The 21,358-nt window shown below is 54.9% G+C and overlaps 1 protein-coding gene across 2 annotated transcripts in view; it reads left to right on the forward strand.

Annotated features, from left to right (window-relative positions):
* WDR62 (WD repeat domain 62) overlaps positions 1 to 20,007 on the forward strand; it is a 42,114-nt gene extending 22,107 nt beyond the window's left edge. The window contains exons 12-32 of one of the 2 annotated variants that reach the window (XM_032390171.1): positions 1,041 to 1,132; positions 3,179 to 3,304; positions 6,126 to 6,193; positions 6,275 to 6,396; positions 7,296 to 7,371; positions 8,121 to 8,232; positions 8,328 to 8,391; positions 9,057 to 9,185; positions 10,260 to 10,393; positions 12,739 to 12,791; positions 14,616 to 14,834; positions 15,858 to 15,985; positions 16,317 to 16,420; positions 16,769 to 16,879; positions 17,176 to 17,338; positions 17,612 to 17,701; positions 17,821 to 17,962; positions 18,040 to 18,100; positions 18,286 to 18,936; positions 19,471 to 19,619; positions 19,714 to 20,007. In XM_032390171.1, coding sequence (XP_032246062.1) covers positions 1,041 to 1,132; positions 3,179 to 3,304; positions 6,126 to 6,193; positions 6,275 to 6,396; positions 7,296 to 7,371; positions 8,121 to 8,232; positions 8,328 to 8,391; positions 9,057 to 9,185; positions 10,260 to 10,393; positions 12,739 to 12,791; positions 14,616 to 14,834; positions 15,858 to 15,985; positions 16,317 to 16,420; positions 16,769 to 16,879; positions 17,176 to 17,338; positions 17,612 to 17,701; positions 17,821 to 17,962; positions 18,040 to 18,100; positions 18,286 to 18,936; positions 19,471 to 19,619; positions 19,714 to 19,986 — 3,067 coding nt within the window. In that variant the 3' untranslated portion in view covers positions 19,987 to 20,007. Of the gene's footprint in view, positions 1 to 1,040; positions 1,133 to 3,178; positions 3,305 to 6,125; positions 6,194 to 6,274; positions 6,397 to 7,295; positions 7,372 to 8,120; positions 8,233 to 8,327; positions 8,392 to 9,056; positions 9,186 to 10,259; positions 10,394 to 12,738; positions 12,792 to 14,615; positions 14,835 to 15,857; positions 15,986 to 16,316; positions 16,421 to 16,768; positions 16,880 to 17,175; positions 17,339 to 17,589; positions 17,702 to 17,820; positions 17,963 to 18,039; positions 18,101 to 18,285; positions 18,937 to 19,470; positions 19,620 to 19,713 lie in introns of both variants that reach the window. The other variant, XM_032390172.1, reaches the window with a different exon arrangement.
* Positions 20,008 to 21,358: the final 1,351 nt, after the last annotated feature.

The raw sequence follows: 21,358 nt of genomic DNA on the forward strand, positions 1-21,358 counted from the left end.
GCAGGCTGTTTACCCACACTATGGAGGTTTTTTTAAGATGTTTCTGGCGCAGTAGGTGCTGACAGAATATGAGTGCTCTCACAGGGACCAGGTTTACGTTGACGAATGACAGCTGTGACCACCTGGGTGCTGAGGCTGTTGAGGAAGGGAAGGGATGGGGGGAGCATGGGCTCCATCTTAAAGGGGCAGCTCCCACGCAGTAGCGGGATCGCAGGCTCCACTGTCCGATGTCCCCATTGTCCAAGAAGAGTGAAGTGCATGGTTTTTCGTGAAATTCTATGGTTTTTAAATGGTGGCAACTGTTTTGACACCAGTCACTGTGTGAGGCAGCCTGATGTGTCCGTGGGCTGCGCACACTGACAGCGTTCTGTCGTGCGAGGTGAGACCAGTCACGAGCTAACTCGGGTATAGCACTCGTCCCCGGCTGGCCACCCGCCTGCCGCCGTGCGCACCGACCGACTTAGCCCTTTCCCCCACCCTCTGATGGGAGTGCTGGTATTAGCTCCATTTCCAGATGGGTTAACTGAGGCAGGAGAGGCCGGTGGCTAAGCTAAGATCACACAGGAAGAGTGGAGGACCTGAGATGACTGTCTCTTATATCATCCTAGATGGCCTGTTGGTTGGTTGATTTTATTTGGAGGGAATGAGGACATTTAGATTTGAGAGTCTTTAAGAATGGGAGATTGGAATCAAGTACTCCTCACCCATAGGTCCTATCCTTGAGGATGACCTCTGACCCTTGGTCCCTCCCCCACCCCCAGGGATCTCCTCTGACACAGCCCTGCCCTAACTCCTGTTCCCCCAGAGGACTATCCTAGACCTGCCCCATGGAGCCATAAGGGGCTGGGTGCCCACTTGGATGGCCCAGGCTTGGCACTGCCGCCTTTAAGGTAGCAGGTTTCTAGGTGAGAAGAGTGGTTGGGCATCCCTAGACTAGCTGGCCAGGGCAGGGAGTGCCCCATGTTGCCTCGCTGGCAGAGCGCCTAGAGCTGAGGGCTGGGGGCACAGGCAGGGTACAGTGGACAGTGTGTGTCTCCCAGGATCCACGAGCTGCACTTCATGGATGAGCTGGTCAAGGTGGAGGCCCATGATGCTGAGGTGCTGTGCCTGGAGTACTCCAAGCCTGAGACAGGTAGACCTATGCGGGGTGGCAGGGGGAAGGCAGGGGAGCAGCCCCCCTGGCAGAGCCACAGAGACGGGGAGTTGATGTCTGGTGGGGCTGTGAGTGACAGCTGCAAGTCCTATGTTTAGTAAGTGCCACTGTCACTGGGCCCTGAGCCCGGGGTAGCTGGGACTCTAGAATGCAAGACTCTGGCAGGCAGGACTGGGCTGGACTTGCTCTGGTTCCCAGTGTCCTGAAAAGCGCTCAGGTTAAAAAGGTGAGTGTTGAATGAGAGAATGTATGGATAGATCAACAGTTAAATATCATATCGTATATCAAATAATATCAAACATATTATTTTGAAAAAGTTTGATGCCTACAGAAACATTGCAAGAGTATTAGAATAAATACCCATGTTCTCTTCACCTAGATTCCTCAGGTTTTTTTCTTTTAAATTCTTTCTGACCCTATGACTGTGTGTATGACTTTATCTGCTTCCGCATCTCCACTTCTGTCTCCATGTTTGTGCACACATGTGTACATATGCTTGCATTAATAAAATACTAGCATATACATTTTTTTTTTTAGTAATTTTTGTAAACTTTTTTTTTTTAAGATTTTATTTATTTATTTGACAGAGAGAGACACAGCGAGAGAGGGAACACAAGCAGGGGGAGTAGGAGAGGGAGTAGCAGGCCTCCCGCCGAGCAGGGAGCCCGATGCGGGGCTCGATCCCAGGACCCTGGGATCGTGACCTGAGCCGAAGGCAGACACTTAACGACTGAGCCCCCCAGGTGCCCCTAGCATATACATTTCTTTTGCTGACTTGTTAGAGAATAAGTCGATGGTATGACCTTTCACTCTTCATTGGGTCTGTGAGGACATCCATTTACATGACCACGTGCACTTATCAAATGTGGAAGTTTCACTTTTTCCTGTACTGTCCTCTCTTTTTGTGGTCCTTATTCCCATTTTGCCAGCTGTGCCAGTATTGTCCTCTGTAGCACCTTTGTTTTTCCAGTCCAGAAACTCAACTCTTTTATCACCTTTTTTCTGGAACATTTCCACAGCCTTGATTTGTCTTTATGACTTGGCTTTCTGCAGAGTATAGACCAGTCATTTTATAGAATTTCCTTCCATTTGAGTTTGTCTGTTTTCCTCATGATTTCATGCCCCTGATACATTTTTGGCAGGAATAGAACTTAGGTGGAGTCATGTCCTGATAGGTAAGCAATCTTTCCCATGCTCTTTCCTCCTCCTTCGTTTCCCTGCACCCTCTGGCCCACCGGTTTTTCTTTCTTTCTTTCTTTTTTTTTTATATTTTTATTTTTTCTAAAGATTTTATTTATTTGAGAGAGAGAGAGAGAGCACATGAGAGGGGGGAGGGTCAGAGGGAGAAGCAGGCTCCCCGCTGAGCCGGGAGCCCGATGTGGGACTCGATCCCGGGACTCCAGGATCATGACCTGAGCCAAAGGCAGTCGCTTAACCAACTGAGCCACCCAGGCGCCCTTTCTTGAGATCTCTCTTCGTTCAGTCCATCCTTCCTGAGCTCCCGTCTGCCTCAGGTCATGTGTTCGCCCTCAGACATGCCAGGCGACCAGGGTAAGCGCTGTCTGAGAGGACGCCCTGGCAGAAGGAGGTGCGGCAGCGGGCCGCCGGTCGGACCCGGTTGAGACCCCAGCCAGAGCTCAGAGAGTGAGGGAACGGTGTTCCGGGGAGGCTGGGAAGCTGGCAGGGCTTCGTGGCGTGCCTGAGTCGGCCTTGGCAGGAAGGAGTGCTGGGCTCTGCTGGGACGGCTGCTGCGGGCACAGGGTGGCAGAGCGCCCGTGTGCACCTCAGGGTTCCTCCACTGAACTGGTGGCACGGGCTGGGAAATGCCAGGGTTTGGGGGGCTCTGGGGAAAGACTACGGAGAGCTGAGGGAATGGCCCCTTGCTGGGTTTGGGGCAAGTTGGCTGCAGGTATAGAACCAAAGACCCCTTCTTCAAGGCCTGGAAAGCTCGGTCATGTTGCTGTCTGGGAGGCCAAGGCATCAAGCGGCCTCCTGGGAACCCAGGGCTACCCTGTCCACTCACAGGGCTGACCTTGCTGGCCTCGGCCAGTCGGGACCGACTGATCCACGTGCTGAACGTGGAGAAGAACTACAACCTGGAGCAGACCCTGGACGACCACTCCTCCTCCATCACGGCCATCAAGTTTGCTGGTGAGCCCCTTCCTGCTTGCTCCACCTTGTTTGGTGCGCTCCTTTGGCTACAAGTAACAGCAAAACTCCCTTTAGCTTAAACAAAAAAGGGAAAAGCAAGTTGTGGATTCAGGCCCAGCTGGATCCAAAGGTTGATGATTTTTTTTTTCCCTTATCAAGACTCCCTCTGTCAGCTGCACCTTTCTGCGGTGGGCGGCATCTTGGTTATCACCGTGCCACTGGAAGGAGATTTCCCCTCTTTCTGTCAGTTTTGGCAGAAATCGAGTGCTGACTTCCCTTGTGCTGGCTTGAGGCACCTGCCCTTTTCAGAACCTTTTCAGGTTATGGGTGCCAGGGCTTTGGGGTGTTTTCTTGGGCCAGGTCTGACTCATGTGCCCCCAGCCCACACCTCCCTCTGCCTCTGATCCAGGAGGACTGGAATTAGGTGAATGTTTTTCCCCAAAAGGAAATCGGGTGCCAGTCCTGCGAGAGGGCAGGATGGACACTGATGACCTTGACAGAAAAATAGGTGACCGTGAAAATTGCTGGAAGCTAATTCTGTGCTGGCGAGGATCCTTGCACTGCAATTTGCCCCTTCCTTACCTCACTTACAGCTAGAGTCACACAGCCAGGAGGTGCAGGCTTAGGATCTTGCCTCGGGATGCCCTGCAAAGCCCACACTCAACAAGGAAATCAAAGGGATTTCCTCTAGACTTGAAAGATTCAGCATGGAGGTCCTTGGCCCTAAAGGATTCTGAGGGGAGGGGAGGTGGGTCCCGTAGGGTTTAACTGATCAGAACCCAAGAGCATATTCAAAACTATATTCCAGAAGAAAGTTGTTCATGGAGAGAATATATCCACGTACTCATTCTAAGTTCTTGACTATGAAGAATTTTTTTTACATGTAATCTTGTGCCTGAAAAGGTATTAATGTCCCTTGATCCTCCCTACTTCCTGCCCTACCTCTCTGTAGCTAAAACACGTTAACAATGGACAAAAGTTAACAATGTTTGACTTGTCTTGATGAAGACCTCCAAAGCTGAGCAGTCAGGAGGGGAGGCACCGGTGGCTCGGGCCCTGGCCTGAGGTGCATGTGGATGCTCTGATTGCTCAGGATGGCATGGACCTCCCAACAGTCTGCCTGTCTCTGCTTGCCCCCTGCTTTGGTCCTGCTTCCACTCGGTTGCCCAGATCATCTTTCCAAATCCCAGATCAGACATGGTGCCCATTCGGTGTCCCTCGCCTGTTCCCTACCCGCCCTTGCTCTGCAGAGGCCTGCCAAGCTAAAATTTCTCAGACATCTTTAAAAACCTATTCATTTCATGGGATAGAGTTAATTAGAATAAATCAGTGAGTCTAGCCGTTTGGCCACCAGTGACCTCAGCTTTCATGAATGGTATGGATCCAAGAGCGGTGATGACAGTCCAAGGGGTGGCCCAGGAATTGGTCCTTAAGGCCACCTTCTGCAGGGTATGGGTTTTCATCAGAGCCCCCAGCCAGTCTGACAAGACGTAAATCCTCAACCCAGCTCCCATTCCGGCTGGTCTTTGCTCAAAACATTGACAATTTTAGTATAAACTGGGCTCCAGCCAGTCGAAACCTAACAGCAGCTGCCCTGCTAACGAAGGATTCTGTCTTTAGCAGTTTTATCTGAAACATATCCAAACAAATGAATACAATATGTGTAGTTTACAGAATAATACAATGAACTTCCCATCAAGGTTCATAATCAGTGGGTATGAACTAGAACAGACACACCTATTGTTTATAACCAGTGACTGTTCTGATTGCTTGTGTTCTAACATTGCTAAGTACTTGGGCTCCCCACCCCACATTCAGAAGCAGAACATTACCAGTAACTTGCAGGCCTCTCTGGGTCCCTCCCAGGTCACACTCCCTCTCCCACACAGGACTCACTCCCTTCTGTGGGCCAGTGACTCCTGCTTGAGTAACAACTTGTGTATCAGGCCCTAGTTCTCTCCGATGTCCTGCCATGAAGCAGCAGGTTTGTGGTGCCCGGGCTTCATATTTATTTATCCTCAGTGTTTTATAGCTATTCCGTCTCTGCATCGTCACCACAACTCTGAGGTATTTGTGCTGTTACCATTCTAAGTCTATAAAGAAAGAAGAAAGGCAAGAATATGTAGAGTGCTTACCAGGTTGCAGCCACTGTTCTACACGCTTCACAGAATGCTGTGGGGCAGGGGCTCTCATAGGCCCATTGTACAGACAGGAAACTGAGGCATGGAGAGAAAGCCAGGGCTCAGAGCACAGTATTTAGCCAGAAAATGCCTGAGTCTAATCCTGGCCCTGTCCTGACTCTCTGCACACCCTGGGCCAAGGACTGTGTGACTCTAAGCCCCGGATTCACATTTGTACAGGGGAGTGGCCGGTGAGCAGTCAGGAGGGGAGGCACCGGTGGCTCGGGCCCTGGCCTGAGGTGCATGTGGATGCTCTGATTGCTCAGGATGGCATGGACCTCCCAACAGTCTGCCTGTCTCTGCTTGCCCCCTGCTTTGGTCCTGCTTCCACTCGGTTGCCCAGATCATCTTTCCAAATCCCAGATCAGACATGGTGCCCATTCGGTGTCCCTCGCCTGTTCCCTACCCGCCCTTGCTCTGCAGAGGCCTGCCAAGCCACGGCTCTAGCTGTCCCACCTCATGCACACAGTTCACATCTTAGAATACCACCTGCACCCAGCACCCACTGCCCTCCTCCAGGAATCCCTCCCTGACCCCCAGCAGAGTTCCCTTGCAGGGAGTTCCCTAGCTAGGATCCCTGGCCCCAGACAGGCTCGGCAGTGGCCCAGCCTCACCTAATGTACCACCTCCTTCTCCTCCAGGCAATAGAGACATCCAGATGATCAGCTGTGGGGCTGACAAGAGCATCTACTTTCGCAGTGCCCAGCGGGTAGAGTGGGTTGGCCTCCTTGGGGGCTGGGGTGGGCAGCTTGTCAGGGGCGTCCTCTGAAGGCCCTGCCTGCCCTGCCAGACCTCAGATGGACTACACTTTGTCCGCACCCACCACGTGGCAGAGAAGACCACCTTGTATGACATGGACATTGACATCACCCAAAAGTACGTGGCCGTGGCCTGCCAGGACCGCAATGTGAGGTGAGGAGCTGCCCTGGGCTCTGAGTCAGCCTGGCCTGGTTTCTGAGTAGGGCCTGTATGAGACCTAGTCAGGTCTGTCTGCTCGTGAGCCGTCTGTTTTCTTCCCCCTGCTCATCTGGTCCCTCGGGAGCTGGGTTGGGTGGAGGGACCCAGCGGGTGTTTCTCAGGAGCTGGGCTCACCCAGGTCTAGCCTCCAGGTCAGCAAGGGGGTTCCTTCTGGTTCTCCAGAAGCCTATGTGGGGTGAGTAAGAGGTGTTGGTGTGGCTCATAAATTTGTTCGTTCACCTACATTTCCTGAGCACCCAAGCTGGGATGGACAGTGCCGGAGACACAGCAGTGAGCAGGGCAGCCCTAGGCCTTGCCTTCGCGGAACTCAGTCCAAGGGAGGCGAGATGGACACCTCACTAGACAGTGACAGCATGGAGCAGTCAGGGCTGGGAGAGCCCGGGGGACCTGGGGGGCCCAGCGAGACACCTGATCCTACCTGGGGATCAGGCGGGGCTTGATGGAAGGAACATCTGAACTGAGACTGGGAAGGATGTGGAGGAATGAGCCAGGGGAGGGGAGAGCTTGTGCAAAGAGGTTCTCCACCTCTTTCATCTGCTCGTTCAGATGGAGTGCCAGGCACTCTGCTTGCTCGGTAGCAGGGAAGACAGACATGAACTCAGCAGACGCTAACTCCATGGACACCCCAGTGCATAACCCCAGTGCATGACCTCAGCCTGAGATGGCATCTCATTCCCTGAGGGGCGATCTCAGTCCAGGCATCAGATGGGGGATGAGAGGTGGCAAGGGGCTTTCAGGGGCGAGGAAGATGGTCCAGTAAGGCTGAAACCAGAATGCAGGAGGGGGCAGGCGGGCAGGGCCACGTTGGCCACGTTGTGCCCCCACCTCCGCAGAGTCTACAACACCACCAACGGGAAGCAGAAGAAGTGCTACAAGGGCTCCCAGGGTGACGAAGGGTCCCTGCTGAAGGTGAGTAGCTGGGACCCCCGTGTGAAAAGCACACACATTCCCCCCTGTCCGTCTGCTGCCGATGGGCCACCTGAGACCTGTGGCCCCCTGGGCACCTGATCAAAGATCACAAGCTGGCCAGCACCCACTCTGGCCTGGCTGACCAAGGAGGTTGCTTGGGAGCCGGGGGTGTCACAGACTATTTTACCTTTATGAGCCCTTTTCCAAACTGGGACATTTAAGTGGTTTCTATTTTGAGTGGCCATGGTGTGGTGAGAACAATCAGAGAGGCCTGGGTTCCTTTACCAGGCTTGCCCCCTGCTGTGTTATCAGGACAAGTTTGGGGGACCTTCTCAGAGCCTCTGGAGTAGGGGAGTTGTAACGAGTTCAGGGTTCAAGGTCAGACTCTTGCAGCTCTGCCTCGGGCTATGACCTCGGGCAAGTGTCATCTCCTCTGAAGCCCATTTCATCACCTGTAAAATGCAGATAGAAAGAACCTCTATCATAGAGTTGTTCTCTGGAAGAAATCAGTTTGCACTCATACAGTGCTTTGCACAGGGTCTGGTTGGTAATTTTTTCACCTGTGAAATGGGAGCAGGAGTTCGATCCTAACGAGGGTGTATGTCCTGCGGGCTACCTGGGACGAGTCAGCGTGCCTAGTGTCCCGCACGAGAGGGTCCTCCATCCATGGAGGCTGTGGGGTTTGACCCGGCCTCGCCACAGGGAAGAAGCAGGCAGCCCCGCTGTCATGTGGGTCCTCTTCTCCCCAGGTCCACGTGGACCCCTCAGGCACCTTCCTGGCCACGAGCTGCTCAGACAAAAGCATCTCGGTGATTGACTTTTACTCAGGCGAGTGCGTTGCCAAGATGTTTGGTCACTCAGGTGGGTGTGCCTCCCTACGTGGGACGCCTCCCCATGCGCCCCCACACTGCCTTCTGACTCAGGAGGTCAGTACAGCTTCTCTGCTCTGCTTTCAGAAATCGTTACCGGCATGAAGTTCACCTACGACTGTCGTCACTTGATCACAGTATCCGGAGACAGGTGGGAAAGGCCTGAAGGCCGCCCCTGGCTGGCCTCCCTCTGGGAGTGGGCAAGACCGGTACTGTGGGGGGCACAGGGGCTCAGACAGTGGGAACACCACGCTCCCGGCCTGCCCTGCCCACGCAGAGAGCCCTGCCGAGGGTTCCAGCTTACTGCTCTCTCTAATGGCGTGGACCTTGGTGTCACACCCAGCCCTGAGTTCAAATCCCAGATCTGCCACTTACTTGGCACCTTGAGCAGGTCATTTCCCATCTCTAAGCCTCAGTTTGCTCCTTTGTAAAAGACAGATGACCCCAACGTCCTGGACAACTGTACAGTGAGAATCAAATGAGATGGCATATAAAGTCCTTAGCATGTGGTTGGTGCCCAAAGAAGTCCCTTTTGTCGCTCCCTCCAGTTTATTACAGTCCTTCCGCAGCCCCCTTCCTTGGGTCTTGAGGACTTCAGAATAGGTCCTGGTTTGCTGGGATGCTCTGAATCGCGCCCAGGATGTAGAGCCCACGTGGCCTGGAGCCCCCACCCTGGGCCCTAAGTGGAAGGGGGGTGTTTTCTGGGAGGGGCCAGGGAATGGGGTTTTCGCTGTGGTGACCTAGGGGGCTCCAGAGTCAGATGGCTTCCGTGTTTACTGTTCCTTCCCCTTCCACATCTCTCTTTGGCCTCTGCAGCTGCGTGTTCATCTGGCACCTGGGCCCGGAGATCACGAACTGCATGAAGCAGCACTTGCTGGAGATCGACCACCGGGAGCAGCCGCAGCAGCAGATCATGCAGGATGGGAAGTGGAGCAGCCAGCCCAGGTCCTGGCAGTGACCCGGCCATCCCCCATCCATCTGTCTGTCTGCCAGAGAAACGTCTTCCCGCCCTGGGCCCCGTGAGGAGTGATGCTGGAGACAGCCATGGCCAGGACAGCCCTAGGCCCTGCCCTTTGTGCACCTGTGGCCCCGTCGGGGAGACAGATTTTGAGTACAAATTTATGATAGTATATAGGAGAAGGGTTTTGAAGTGGAAAAGCGAAGTGGAGAGCCTGTGAGCACTGTTTTGGGAGAAGAAGCTCCGGGGCACTGTGGGGACCAGGGGAGGCCCCTGCCCCAGCGTGCAGTGGGGAGGGACGTAGTCAGAGAAGGCTCCAGTGGAGGACCCTTATTCTTCAAAGTTTTTATGCTGCAAGACCAGTTTCATTTGGAGTAAGGTCATATTCTAATTTCTGGCTAGGGAATTTTAGTTTGGAGGTCTCAGTCGAGTGGGAGATTTGGGGGTTTATCCTCTCTCCTGCCTCTGGAGCTGTCCTTGCCTTTCTCTGCCTTGAGGCTTTGCCATGGCCTCCCCACAGGGACCAGGCCTGAACATGAGCCTCCCGTCCTGTGTAGTATTGGATGTCTTGCAGATCTAGGTACCAAGGGAATGGGCAGCTCGTCTTGGCTCCTGGTTTTGAGGCTTACACACTGCCCCAGGTGCCCTCCAGTGCCCGCCTTGTGTCAGGTGTGTTTTAGGCTCCTGTACTCCAAAGGAGATAAAACCTTATTGCTACCCACCCCCACACACTGCCCCCCACACACACACTCCCCAAAATGGAGTGCAGCAGCTTAGTACTCAAGCCCCACTATCTGCTTTGCTTTCTGTCCCATTGCTGTGGCCTTTAGAGAGTTTGTCGTATTTTTTAAGTGCAGTCTTTGTTATATCTCATTTATTGTGGTGATATTTCCAGCAGAGCAGATGCGGCAGGGAGCTCTCCCGGCACCATCTTGACTGGAAGTCAGCAATAGGTTCCTATGGAAGCTAGCACAGGGCCCAGCCCTAGGGAGATCCCTGTGCCTCCCGCCACCACCCCATTTACCTATTTCTCTCCTTGCCGTTCTCATTCCTGGCCTCAGGCAGGAGACCTATACATCCGTGCCCAGCGAGATTTGCTCCTTAAGCCCTGGAGAGCAGACAGAGGATGAGCTGGAGGAACAGTGTGAGCCAGAAGAGTTGCTGAAGACACCATCCAAAGAGAGCTTGGACCCAGGTTGGGAAAGGGGTTCATTCAAAGGGGCCCTATTTTGAACTCTCCATGTAGGGATCATTGCTGGGTTTCGCCCACTACCTGGAAATGAAGCTCAGTAATCCCATCAGTCAGGACTCCCTCAGTGTAATAGCATCCAGACTCTCACTGGCTTCAGCGGGAAAGAGAATTTCTTGGTTCATATACCTGAAAATCAGAGAATTTGGCTTCAGGCAATCGCTGGATCCCTGTAGTCAGGTGATGTTAAAGGAATATATTTTTCCTCCGTCTTTTGGCTCTGCTTTTCTCCATGTTGGTTTTGCTGTCAGGCAGACTCTCCCTTTCCTGATGGCAAAGATTCTCCCAGCAGCTCTAGGGAATCGAACTCTAGAGAAGAGAGCATCTCTTTCCCAGTAGCTCAGGCAAAATCCTGGGGTCGTGACTCCTGTTTCTGGTGTGCGTCATGTAGCCAGTAGCTCTGATTGGCCAGGCCTGAGTCATGTCATCCCTGAAGGGGGAGGCTTGACCCAGCTCCACTGGAGCCACCTGACTAAAGAGGGTGGGAAGGGGTGCAGGGGATGTCCCAGGGGAAAAACAAGGTGCTGTTAACCAGAGACAACAGATTCTGTTGTTCAGGCAAAAGGGAGAATAGTAGCTCAATGACTTTATAGGAGGCCAAGCTTTCTCTAAATTTCTGCCCTTCTGATGTTGCCTTGGCTTAGGCCCTCATGGTTGCAAGATGGCTGCCGTTTGCATAGGACAGTCACTCTTCCAACCTCCTTTGGAGAGGAAACTTGCCCACAAGCTCCCGGCAGGCTTCTCTCAGGTCCCATTGGCCATGGTTGCTCCAACTAAGAGAGGCTGGGAGCTTTCAGTGTGGGACGGGGGCCTCTACCAACAGGGGCTGACTAGACAGTAGGCTACAGTAATATAAGAATTCAGCCTTGGAAAAAATCAGAGTAAGCAAATTTTCTTTGTTGCCACCCTCACACCCAACCCCATGTTCTCTCCAGGGTAGCCACTTCTATCAGTTTCTTATGAATCCTTATAGGCCATTTCCTGAACATTAATATATATGTGTACACAGCCATCAGAACATGTCATATTTATGTACATAAATTGTATTCTACTGCAGACATTCAGTACTTTTTTCCTCTCAGAAGTATCTTATCAGGGTGCCTGGGTGGCTCAGTCAGTCCGACTCTTGGTTTCGGCTCAGGTTGTGATCTCAGGGTCGTGAGATCAAGCCCTGCATCAGGCTCTGCACTCATTGTGAAGTCTGCTTGGGACTTTTTCCCTCTTCCTCTCCCTTCACCTCTGCTCCTCCTCGCGCTTGCACTTTCTCGAGCTCTCTCTTGTTCAGATAAATAAATAAATAAAATCGTTTTTATAAAAGAAGAAATGGGGCGCCTGGGTGGCTCGGTCGTTAAGCGTCTGCCTTCGGCTCAGGTCGTGATCCCAGGGTCCTGGGATCGAGCCCCACATTGGGCTCCCTGCTCAGTGGGGAGCCTGCTTCTCCCTCCTCCTCCGCCTGCCGCTCCCCCTGCTGTGCTCTCTCTCTTCCTCTCAAATAAATAAATAAAATTTTTAAAAAAAGAGAGAAGAAATATCAACCTCTCAAATAAATAAAATCTTTAAAAAAAAAAAGAAAGAAAGAAATAGCCACCTATTGGTGGATACAAAACAGAGGCCTCTTTTTTTTTTTTTTAAAGATTTTATTTATTTAGAGAGAGAGAATGAGTGCGAGTTGGGGGAGGGGCAGAGGGAGAGAGAGAGAGAGAATCTCAAGCAGACTCCATGCTGAGTGGGGAGCCCGCCGCAGGACTGGATCTCACCACCCTGAGATCATGACCTGAGCCTGAGCCAAAATCAAGTCAGATGCTCGACCGACTGAGCCACCTAGGTGCGCCACAGGCCTCCCTCTTTTAACCAACAGCATGGTGGGATATTTTAAGGTATTTGCCTCTGGCTGGACATTTAGGGTTTTCTAACTGTACCCCTTGGTGAATAAGGCCGTACTGGCCACTCCTAGGCCTCCTCCGGCGTATGTGAGGGTGCTTCTCCAGGACGGAGGTGAGGGCTGGCGCTGCCGGCTCTGGGCTTAGTACACTTTTTATTTCAAAAGAGAACCCCAAGGGCCCTCCACATCCAGTTACTGCCCCACCTAGCAGGCCCACACTTTGGCCAACACTTGATCATATGAAGCATTTTAGTTTTGGTCCATTGTGTAAATTTGCCTTTTCTGACAATGAGTAATATGTCTGTTGTTTCTTGTATTGTCTCTTTGGAGAATTGCCTATTTACGTATGTTGCCCGTTTGTCTGTTGGGTTGTTTATTCTCTCCTGATGGATTCCATGTGTCTCTCCAGATCCTCGGTGTCTGCTGACCAATGGCAAACTGCCACTCTGGGCAAAGCGGCTGGTGAGTCTGCCCAGAGACCGGGACGCCTAGGGCTGGCAAAGTGGGTGTGCTCTCCTTCATGCTCTTCTTTCTTCTGGGAGCCCGTTTCCCTCTCTGTGTCTCTCTTTTCCCTAGAGAACCCCGTCATCCTTCCAGTCTCAGCTTAGACAGTCCTTCATGCTTATAACACGTATAGTGACCACCTTCCCTGTGCCAGTCTTGTTCTGACTATCTGGACGGCAGGGAGCAGGGCAGACAAAACGTCGGCCTTCACAGGCTCATTTTCTAGTGTGGGAGATGGGCAGTATCCACATCAAACCGATGAGTTGTATAGTATTTTGGGAGCTGATAAGTGCTGTGGAGGAAAAAAATTGAGAAGGAAAATAACAAGTATTGGGGGGAGGGGGCAACAATTTTATGATGAACAGAAAGGCCTCACTGGGAAGGTGATATTTGAACAGAGTTGAAGCAAGGGAGAAATGCAGTTCATGGGAAAGAATGTTCCAGGCAGAGAGAACAGTATGCAGGACAAAGGCCATGAGGCAGGATTATGCTTATTAGCATGTTCGAAGAGGTACAGGGAGGCCCAGCTGCCTGGGTTGAGGGTGAATGAGGGCTGGGGGGAGAAGGGCTCACGGAGATGAGGGGGGCCAGATGGTGTGGCACCGTGTGGGCGGTGGTGCAGTCCCTAAATACTCCTCGTCCTCCCCACTTATTTTCATCCCTGGCACGGAGTGAGATGGAGGCAAAGGAGGGCTCTGAGCTGAGGAAGGCCATGAGGTAGCGCCAAGTGTGAACATGAGGGGCAAGCAGAGGGCCAGGGAGGAGACTTGGGATCATCCAGGCAGGAGAGGTGGGAGGCTGGATAGATTTTGAAGGTGGAACCAAATGACTGGTTGTGAGAGGAAGAAGATGATGTTAGGATTGAATGAATGTTACTTAGGGGAGGCGCAGGCGAGGAGCCAGTGGGTTAGAAGCTGGCGGCAGAATCCTACACCCGAGGTTGGATGATTTATTTCAGTAACAGTGTCAGTCCTCAGTCAAAACCTAACTGTCAGCTCCTCAGGGAGATCCTCCCTGCCATCCCCTCCCCTGCAGACCAGGTCTCTCAAGACCCCAAGCTTCCCCTTATCCGTAAATGCTACGGGTGGAATTACATTCAACAAACATGGATAGCACACTTACTCTGTGCAGGCTCTGTTCTAAGGATTTTGTATGTATTATCTCATTAATCCCCATTGAAGTATAGGACCTTTTCGTATCCCTATTTCACAGATGGAGAAACTGAGGCCCAGAGAGGTTAAGTAACTTGTCCAGGGTCACACAGCTAGGAATTCGAGGACGTGGGCTGCTCCAGAGCTGAGTTCTCAAGCACCCACCCTCCACTGTCTCTCAGGCCACAGTCTTATTCGCAGGCAGTGCTGGGGAGGACCAGGGTGGGAGAGGTGGCCATATGTGTTTGGATGGCAGAGCTAACAGAATTTGCTGAAGAAGTACAAGGTGGAGAGTATGAGGGACAGTACAAGAATGAAGGATGACCTCAAGGTTTGGGGCCTAAGCACAGGCAAGAATAAGATAAGGAAGGCTTTAGGAGGAGTCAATCTGGGGGGGGAAGATCAGGAGTTGCTTTCAACATGTGTTCGCTCTGAAATATCCATATAGATGGAGAGCAATTGCACGTGCGCTTCTGAAATTTAACAGATTCGGGCTGGAGATGTTTCTCTGGAGGCCGTTGCTGAGTGGTGTTTAAAGCCGAGACTGGATGGAGTCCATGCAGAGTCCCTGGCTCCCATTGGAGTTGGTGATCTCTTGGCTAGCTGTCTCACCATCCCCTGTCACCCTCAGCTAGGAGATGATGACGTGGCAGATGGCTCAGCCTTCCATGCCCAGCGCAGCTACAAGCCCCATGGCCGCTGGGCGGAGCGTGCTGACCAGGAGCCCCTCAAGACCATCCTGGATGCCCAGGACCTGGATTGCTACTTCACCCCCACGAAGCCCGAGAGCCTGGAGGACTCTATTCTGGATACAGTGGAGCCCCAGAGCCTGGCGGCCCTGCTGAGTGAGGTACAGACCGCCCCAGCCCGGCCCACGGTCCCTGCACTGTGACTGCCCACCCGGGACCTGGGGCCTCGGCGGTATCATTTTGAAAATCAGGCTGATTTTCCCACTCTAGGGGTGCAAGATGATTACATGATGTGGTGGAGGGCAGGAGGGTGAGGCCCTGGGCCTAGTGCAAGTGAGACTTCCCAGGCAGACCAGGAGTCTGGGAGGTGGTTCCCTTGGGGGTGAAGAGCTTGGGCCCGAGAGCAGGCATGTGGCTGGCTGGGGGGCGGGGGGGTCATTTGAGCAGGTAGAGCCCTGACCTTACCCCTTCCTTGCTGTGTGACCACTTGCCGTGAGGCTTGCTTCTCTAGGTTTCTGCTTTCAAAAAAGAAATGGTCATTAAAAAAAAGATAACCAAGAAAGAAAGATTTCTTAAAAATGGTCATAAAAAGAAAGCCCTCAGAGGGCTTTGATAGGAATCCAGCACCAATAGGGCCTGGGCCCTCAGAAGTGCTGAAGCAACTTTAGCTCTTGTTCTGTTATTTTCCAAACAAAATTATCTTTCATTCTGTTGTATAAACCGTCTTTTTTATTGTGAAATGATACACATACACTTGTGTGTACAAATCCTAGGTACACAGCTTGACAAGTTATTGCCTCTGTATGCACCTATGTATCTACCACCCAGGCCCTAAGATAGAGAGTATCTTCTACCTCCTGGAAGACCCCCTCGTGCCCCTCCTAATCGGTACCCCCACCCGAGGCACAGCCTTTTAACCTCTCACCGAGGATTAGTTTGTTCTTGAACATCACCCACATCGGCTTTTGGAGGGTTGGAGCCTTGCCCGTAGAGGGGCTGCCAACCAGCAGGAGGAGCGCAGAGGGAGCTCAGGATGAGCACCTCACCGGGCCCAGGCCCTGGCTCAGCGGGATGCTCCAGCACGTCTTCCCTGTTATCGTGGGTGTTGGCGGTACGCCTGGCGGCCTGCAAAGGGCCCTGGCTGCCAGGACCCCTCAGATGGCTGTGTTCTCTCCACCCTGCAGTCGGAGAGCCCCCAGAATGTCGGCGGGGGGCATCCCTCCTTCCTGCCCCTACAGAGGGAGTCCTCCGAGGACAGTGAGCTCATCGTCTACTCCCTGGAGGCAGAGGTGACGGTCACAGGGACAGACAGGTGAGTGTCCTGTGCACCCAGGGAAGCCTTAAGGCATTGGAGAGAGGAGGCCTCAGCTGATAGGCACGCGCTGGAAGAATTGCTCTCCGCTCTCCCCATGGGCCTGGGGGAGTGGGGCAGAGCAGTAAGGCCCGGGTGGCACGGGAGCCTGGCCCTGCAGCCTCAGTTGCCCTGGTTCCAGGTGGAGGTGCAGGGAGCCTTTGCAGGAGGCAGGAGAGGCGAGGCAGTGCTCAGTAGGAGCAGGGCACAGATGTCTAGGGGGTCAGGGTGGGGGCTGGCTGTTTACTACCTAGTATGTTCTCATTCCCTTGCCCCACCCCCGGCACTGCAGCGAGTACAGCACGAAGGACATCAAGGGGGAGCCCAGAGACCAGCAAGGTGACTCCTACCTCAGAGTCTCCTCATTCTGCCCGAAGGATCAGAGCCCACCTGACGGTGAGTGGCGGCAGGCGGAGACCCTGCAGTAATCTGTCCAGCCAGGCCCCTTTCTGGGTATTAATGGCGACCTTGACTCAGTCTTCCTGAAGCTCAGAGTCTATCACGGAGGCAGACATGGTCCCTGCTGTTCCCTGAGGATTCTCGAGCCCAACTGCTGACTGGCAGGAGCCCAGCTCTGCCACTTCCTTGAAGTGTAAACTTGCTGGTCCATAAAAACAGAGACTGGGTATTATTACCCCCACTCTCCAGATTGGAAAACCAAAGCCCTGGGAACCTGAGCCACTTACCTGACTCACCCCGTGAGGGCCTGGCTTTGGGCTCCTGACTCCCGCTCTGCCCCTCCAGACTCGGGGGAGTCAGAGGCTGACCTGGAGTGCAGCGTCACCACCAACCATGCCCCCCCTCCACGGCCGGCCCCGGCCCCTCGGTTTGACATGATGATGCCCCCCACGCTGGGTGAGCAGAGGCCAGATGTGGGGAAGATGGTGCATGGGACTTGCTCGGGGATGGTCATGATATATAATCCCTTTCCCCACATCAGCCCTGCACTTGGTGCCCACTAAGCCCCCATTTCCTTGTGTAGGAAGCAGAGCCATTAGCCTGTCCTCGGTCTAGTGGCAGCAGGCTGTGTGACGGGCGAGGCCAGCTTCCTCCATTGTTAAGCGTCTGGCGTCTTTGGGCGTCTGTGTGACTCATGGTGTTGATGAGTCTCTCCTGCCCACCCCCTTGGCCTCCCCTTCGCCTCTCCCCAGGATGCCCAGGTTCTGCAGAAGAGTTATCCCAGCCCGAGGTGCCGGGCATATCCAACGGCTCCCTGCCCCAGACCCCTGAGCAGGAGAAGTTCCTCCGCCACCACTTCGAGACGCTTACTGACGCTCACCCTGAGGGTAGGGCCCTGCCCGGGCAGGCCTTCCAGTGCTGGGCACAGCGTGGGTGTCTCGGGTAGGGCTTCCCTGCAGAGCTGGCAGGGGTGGTAAGAGGGCTTGCGTTTTCTCTCAAGGACTGAGCCGTGCAGGCTCTTCTCCCTGCTGTGTTTGCTCCCCCAGGCATGTGGGTGGTCTATTGATGGCGTTTCTGGGGATCCACCTGCTGGTCTGCGGGCCTTCCTGGGCCCAGGGCTGAGTGGCTGGAGGGATTCTGAAGACTCCCTTGGCATCTTCCCCTAGAGCTCTTCCATGGATCCCTGAGAGACTTGGAGGCCCCTGAGGCTGAGGACTTCTTCAATCCCCGGCTGAGCATTTCAGCCCAGTTCCTCTCACGCCTCCAGAAGACATCCAGGTAGGAGCTGGTGAACGCCCACCCCACCCCCATCTCTCTAGCCCCTCCCGGGGGGGGGGGGGCTGTGTCCCCTCAGGGACCCCCAGGACAGCCACAACCGCCTGGTTTCCTTCCCACAGGTTCACCCACAGCTTCCCTCCCCGGCTGCCCCTGCACCTGGTGAAGTCCCCAGAGGTCAGAGTCCCGGAGCTTGGGGGCAGCCGGTCCAGAGCAGAGCCCCCGAGGGCAGGCACTGGCCACACGTCCCCAGGCAGGACCAGCGTGAGTACTGGGCCCTCCCTCCGGACCTAGGGCTGCGCGCCTGGACGCCTTGTCCTCACCGCATGCTGTGCTTGTAGGTCCGCGCTGGGAAGAAGGCCGAGGAGCCCCTTGAGACCCCGGAGGCCTGGCGCCCACTGAGTGAGTGCCCCCATCCGCAGACAAACAGCCTGGGCTTCTCAGCAAACGGTCCTGGATGCCCATCCGAACCGTGGGGCAGTGGGGATGGGCAGGGTCCACTCAGGCCCGGAAGCCACCTGGGGTGGGCCCCTCTCCCTCGGCTCTGCGGCTGGGGTGTGAGACTGAGCCAACTTCTTCCTTTACAGCCCCCCGCCTCCCCGGCCTGGTGCCCTGTGCCCCCTCCTCAGTGCTGCCCACTGACGGGAAGCCTCCGACGCCCACGGCCCTACCCACTCCACGCCTGCCTCAGGCTGTCCACGGCCCCTCCACCCACCCCTACATGGAGGCCACTGCCGGCTCCCGGGCCAAGATGTCACGCAGCACCTCCCCCGAGGACAGTGAGGACCCTGTGCTGGCTGAGCTGGCCAGGCCCCTCCACAGGCCCTCCTCCCTGGGGGAGATGGCACCCCTGGGCCAGGAGCTCCAGGCCATCCCCACCACGGCAGCACCCAGCTCTAACAGCGAGGGCCGAGAACCTGCCTTGTCCTCCTGGGGCAACCACGAGGCCCGGGCCAGCCTGAAGCTGACCCTGTCGAGCATCCCTGACAGGCTCTTGCTGCCCCCTCCCCCGTTGGAACCTGCAGCCACCCAGCCCAGTGTCACCGTCACAACAGCCACCTTCCCAGTCCCCAGCCACATGGATGCAAGCTCCCTGAGGCTCCACAATTCCACCTTTCTCCCAAGGCTCCTGGCCCCCGAGCCCCTCAAAGCCCCTGCCCACCCCAACAGTGCCCTACTTCCAGAGGCCAGGCCTGGGGTCCCTGGCAGTGTCACCTCTCTCCTGGAGCCCACCCCTGGTAAGTACCACTCTTGGGGCAAGGGATTGTCCCCCGAGCTCATCCCGTGTACAGCTGGCTTAGCTCTGAAGGTGGGCACTTGACCCGGCTCAGGGGTTGCGCCATTCATTTGTTCGTTCGTTCTTTCACTTAGATATTTAGTGAGCACTTCATATGTGTTGGGCTTTGTTCTAGACCCTGGGCACATGGGGCTTGGTGGTCAACAAGACTACAAAGAATGGGCACCCTCACTGGGGAGATGGCCAGACTAAATGTAAAGCAAAGTGTTAAGAGTATCCCGAAGGAGTATGTGCTAAGGACAGAAATAAAAGGGTTTAGGGAGTGAGAAGGGGGGGACAGTGGCTAGAGTTTTCAGCCAGATAATGAGAAAAGGCTTCAAGGAGAAGGGGGCATTTGAGCAGAGCAGGAGGGAAGTGAGCCTTAGGGGACTGAGGGAAGCATCCCAGGCAGAGGGATCAGCCCAGCCACCCCAGCCTCTCTTAGACCAGCTAGAAAGTGGAGGTGTCTTTCTCATTCCCTCCCCTCTCACCCCAGATGCGCTCAGTCTGGTCCAGGGCAGCCCTGGACACTGGGAGGAGCCTGGGGTGCCGGCCAGGGTCCTGCCCCCAGCTCCCCGTGAACTGAGCACTGTCGTGCACAGACTGCAGACCACCTTCCAAGAAGCCCTGGACCTTTACCGCCTGGTGAGCCCAGCCCCGGGGCCAGGGGAGAGGGCTGGGTGGCTCCCCGGGACTGCCGGGGCTGGGTGGCCCCTGACAAGGTTTGTACCCCTTGCAGATGGTCTCCAGCGACCAGGTGAGCACGGAGCAGCAGTGGCAGGCACGGACTGAGCTGGCCTCCACCTTTCTTTGGATCCATAACCAGTTAGAGGCCAATGACTGGCTGGTTGGGACTGACGTGGCCCAGGCCCAGGCCCAGGCCCAGGGCAGCCCGGGCTCCCCCTCCCCGACTCCACTGTGCCCCCTGGCCAGCCCAGATTTGCATGCCCTGCTGGAACACTACTCGGAGCTGCTGGTGCAGGCCGTGCGGAGGAAGGTGCGGGGGGACTGAGGGCCAGCAGCCTCCTCTCCACGCCAGCCCTGCTGCTTCTGAAGAGATAGGTGTCTTAAGCAAATAAACTGACAGCTTAGAGGAATGGTTCCTGGTGCCTGTCGGGGCGTATGCACGAAGCTCCCTCAGGTGGATGCGGGGAAGGAGGGTAGGGTGGACAGCAGTGTTGTGTTGGACCAGCCCGGGGAACGTGGGTGGATGAACTTTGCAAGGGATAAAATTTGTATGCAGCAGGTTTTGGCCACGTAGCATTGTACCCTCACCTGCTCTTCCTCTTCCTGTCTCACCTGGGGGACATCAGCCCCAGCGCAGGACTCCATCAATGGGACCAACATTCCCAAGAAATTAGGGAACTGCAATAATGATGATCCCAACACCTGGATGCCATGTCGTCCATCCCCCCTGAGCTGCTATGGGGTCAGTTGGGGTCCTGGCCCAGTGGGGCCCAGCTGTTCCCCAAGGAGGGGCCAGCCCTTCCTCCCTGCCCCCTTACTGGTGCCCAAGAACCCACTGGAGCCACTGCCATCACCATGTGCCAGACCCTGGCTCCCAGGACACACACTGCCACCCCACTGGTTCGGGGCCCCCAGGCCAAGCCCAGGTTGGATCCTATGAGGTCCAGGCTTTTGTCCCCACCTACAGCAGGGGAAATTGAGGAGAGACCAGCAAGCTCAGTGACTGGACAATCGGGCAGCATGCCCAGGCCATCCAGCAGCTGGGACAAGGAATTCTCTCCCCAGCAGGAAGATTCTATCCAGATTCATCCCATGAGCTCCCAGCTGTGGTAGCAGCTTCCCCAGGCAGCCGGCATCTAGCCATGTGGCATGTCTGCCAAGAAGGCCACTCTTGTGACCACAAAAGCCCCCACTGTCCCAATTCTCTATAAAAAGGAAGCAGGCAAGGGAGGGCCCTCCCCTGAACCACAGCCCCACCGTGCGGCTTGCTGTGGCCTCAACCACCACTTGCCTGAGTCCCTCTCTGCTCCGTCGGATGGTCATGGCCCACCAGAAACAAGCCCGGAGAGATCCAGCCTTGCTCCGGATCCCACACAGCTGGGACTCAAACCCAGGCTTGCCTCGTGGCAGAGCCAGACCGTTCAGCATAAGGCCATGGCCCTCTGCTGTCTCTGGAAACTAACACACATCACAACCAATGGTGCTGTTCAAAAAGTCCTGCGGGTTACCTGTCTGTCGTACACGCTGGGGGTAGTGGGAGGAACAAGACCAGCAAAGCATCTGCCCTGGTGGCATTAGCCTTCTAGAGAGCAAAACAGGAACTGAAGCAGTATCGGTGGAACTGTAGGTAAGCTGAGGGAGTTCGTTGTGCTGGTTGATGAGCCAGGGAAGGCCTTTCCGGGGTGACATTTGAGCTG

This window comes from Phoca vitulina, unplaced genomic scaffold, assembly GCF_004348235.1.
Source record: "Phoca vitulina isolate PV1807 unplaced genomic scaffold, GSC_HSeal_1.0 scaffold58, whole genome shotgun sequence".
In the NCBI taxonomy this organism is placed as follows: domain Eukaryota; kingdom Metazoa; phylum Chordata; class Mammalia; order Carnivora; family Phocidae; genus Phoca; species Phoca vitulina.